At 36.2% G+C, this 3,235-nt stretch overlaps 1 protein-coding gene across 1 annotated transcript in view; it reads right to left on the bottom strand.

Moving 5' to 3' along the window:
• Positions 1–3,235, bottom strand: part of LOC106460671 (Fanconi anemia group J protein-like) — a 74,448-nt gene that overhangs the window by 27,705 nt on the left and 43,508 nt on the right. Inside the window, exon 12 of the mRNA XM_022387431.1 lies at positions 1,306–1,352. Within this exon, the coding sequence (XP_022243139.1) occupies positions 1,306–1,352 (47 nt within the window). The remainder of the gene's footprint in view (positions 1–1,305; positions 1,353–3,235) is intronic.

Below are 3,235 nucleotides of genomic sequence, written 5' to 3'. Positions count from 1 at the left end.
AAATTGTATTTTAAGAGCATTTCTTGGATATTTTAAATTACTGATGTACACTGAGTGGTCATAAGTAAATAGACACCTAATTTTTTCTCATTTAACTGATTTATGCTAACTAATTTGTGTTCACAACATGCCTAGAACTCAAAGTTCTCTCAAATTGTCAGATTTTGTTAGAGGAATGATAGTTGGTCCAGCAGATGGTGGAATAAGTCAGCGGCAAATTTCGCAGAATTTGGGAATCCCGCTTTCGACAGTCAACAGAATCATCGTGCAGTTCAGGAAACATGGCAAGGAAACAACTGAGCAGCGTCCAGGTTGTCCTGGTCCATCGGAGAGGACAAAAAAGGGCTGTCAAGAGGAGCATTGAAATGGATCCCAGATTAACGATTGCAGAAGTAGTCAAAGTTGTTGGGATGAGCCCGAAATCTGTTCAACGGATTCTCCACAGATTGGGTTATCGTTGCAGAGCAGCTAGACGGAAGCCCTTATTAAGACCTGCCAACATTGTCAGACGAAAGAAGTGGGCAAGTGATATGATGACCAAGCCTCTGGACTTTTGGAAGACTGTATTGTTCTCAGACGAATCAAGATTCGGACAATTTTCGGACAGTGGAAGGATATGGGTCTGGAGAATGCCTCACCAAGAGTTTTGGCTCAACAGATTGCAGCCAACTGTCAAACATGGTGGTTTCAGCGTAATGGTTTGGAGAGCTGTTTAGGTTGGTGGGAGATCGAGCTTAGTGGAGTGCGTTAGCAACATAAATTTTGCGAAATACGTCGAAATATTGGAGGAAGGACTCTTGCCACTTTATTCCTCGGGTTTCGTGGACAAGAACACAACGTTGTTCCAGGAAGATGGAACACCGTATCACACTGCTAGAAACACCCAAAAGTGGCAGGAAGAAAATGGTATCCAGAAGTTGCCCTGGCTGAGCCAATCTCCTGATATGAACCTCATCAAAAACCTCTGGGCCATACTCGACTGGCAAGTCAAGAAACAACCAAAAAAACCAACTTCAAAGAGCGATCTACTCCAAGTTTTGAAGCAAGAGTGGGCGAAAATCCCACAATCTAAAATTGATGAGATGATTCTCACGATCCCCAAAGGATCAACGAACTCCATGAAGCGAAAGGAAGATCTACTAGATATTAATTAAATTATAAATATATCAATTCATGTGAATATGACTGAAAAATCTCATTTTTTCTGAAAAGGTGGTGTCTATTTACTTGTGACCACGCTGAGTATATATATACAAAACAAGGAACAGACAAGTTAGAAGTCTAATTTAAATCAAAATACCTTACCAATCTTGCTAAAACTAGACTGCTCTCTGGCTGAACTCCTACTTGAACTGTGAAAAAATAATTTAATGTAAATAATGTAATAAAAGTATACATCTGTTTCTACTTAATTTAATTGTTTTATTGCTCTTTGAACAGTACCTAACTAATAATCCCATGATACAAGCTGTAAATCATTTGGTGAATGCTTAACTCAAGTTACTATATTGAATGATCTAATGCATGAGTTACTCATGGGCATACCTAGTGAAGAAAGTTTATTTTTCATTATCTTACCTAATCTAAGCTAATAAGTTTCTGATTTTTTACATCTTATTTATTTTTCTAACAATAAAAAATAAACATAAAAAAACAAGAAACTTAATATTTACATTTGGCCTTGTTGTTTTGCTGCTGGCCCACTGATAAAATTTAAACCTACTTTTTTTGTAATGATGGTACTAGCATTGAACATTTTTTCTTTATTTGAAGAACACAGAATAATAACATATACAAAGCAAACATAGTCATATAACTTATATGATTTAAATGGCTTTATCAACAAGGTATAAGTGCCTTAAAATAATTCCGTTAGCTACTTGATCTGAACTCGATGAAAACAACTTTCTATCTGTCAAGCAAAATAACTGAAACTTTGTACTGAGAACATTCTAGCATTATATTAAGTCGTCAAGAAATTAATGTCACATTTTGGAACACTTTCATTAACCATCCCCCAAAAATATACATCACATATAATAGTTAAATGAACCATCTACACATCACATTAGTGTAGCCTATATAATGTGCAAAGTTTAGTATACTCTAATCCCTTATACTGATAGCAAACAAACAGACACACATTCAGCATATAATGCTGTTTGAATACAAGAAGGGAAACAATGCCTCTTTAGCCACAAAGAATATCAAAGAAGTTTATGGACATTTTTTAATGTTCATATTTGTCAATGATGGTTCAGCAAATTTCTTTCAGGTGACTTTAGCCTTAAAAACTGTGATGGCAGGAGCCAACATGCTGGAATTGATATTGATGCTCTGAAGATACTTATTGAGTCTAACCCAAGACAACACACTCGTGAAATTGCCCTGAAATTGCATATCTCTCATGAAACAATATGTAAACATCTAAGAAATATGGGAAAACTCCATAAAGAAGGTGTTTGGGTGCCTCACGAACTCTCTAATGATCATCGTTTCCAACATGTGAATGTTGCTTCATCTCTTCTGATGCATAATGCACGTGAGCCATTTTTGGACAGAATTGTCACCGGTGATGAAAAATGGATTCTCTATGCAAAAATTCAATGCCAAAAACAATGGCTAAGTCCTAGACAAAAACCACTTCTGACCCCAAAACCTGGACTCCATCCATAGAAAGTGATGCTTTGCATTTGGTGGGACATCAGAGGAGTAATTCATTTCAAACTCCTCAATCCACAGTGAACTGTCAATGCAGAGATCTATAGTCAACAACTGGAACATTTAAATCAAGCCCTTCACACATCAATTAGAAAGGTGTTCTTCTCCACAACAATGTACGTCCACATGTCGCACGTTTGTAGCAACACAAGATTATCAAGTTGGGTTGGGAAGTTCTCCCCTACCAACCATATTCTCCAGATATGGCACCATCAGATTACCATCTTTTTTCATTTACTGCAACACCATCTTAATGGGAGAATGTATACAAATGTAGAAGATGTTAAAGAGGACATCGACATGTTTTTTTGCTTCAAAGCCAAGTGATTTCTTTAATCAGGGCATTAACATCCTAATTGTAAGATGGAAAAGTACCATCAATAACAAAGAAGACTATTTCATTTAATAAACGTTTTGATATACAAGTTGTTTGGGTTTTTTCATCTAAAAAAAAGTGACATTAATTTCTTGATGACCTAATACATCCTTTGGTAAATTAAAACTGTCTATTTGT

Source organism: Limulus polyphemus, unplaced genomic scaffold, assembly GCF_000517525.1.
Source record: "Limulus polyphemus unplaced genomic scaffold, Limulus_polyphemus-2.1.2 Scaffold813, whole genome shotgun sequence".
NCBI classification, from domain to species: Eukaryota; Metazoa; Arthropoda; class Merostomata; order Xiphosura; family Limulidae; genus Limulus; species Limulus polyphemus.
This window is presented reverse-complemented; position numbering and strand designations above follow the sequence as displayed.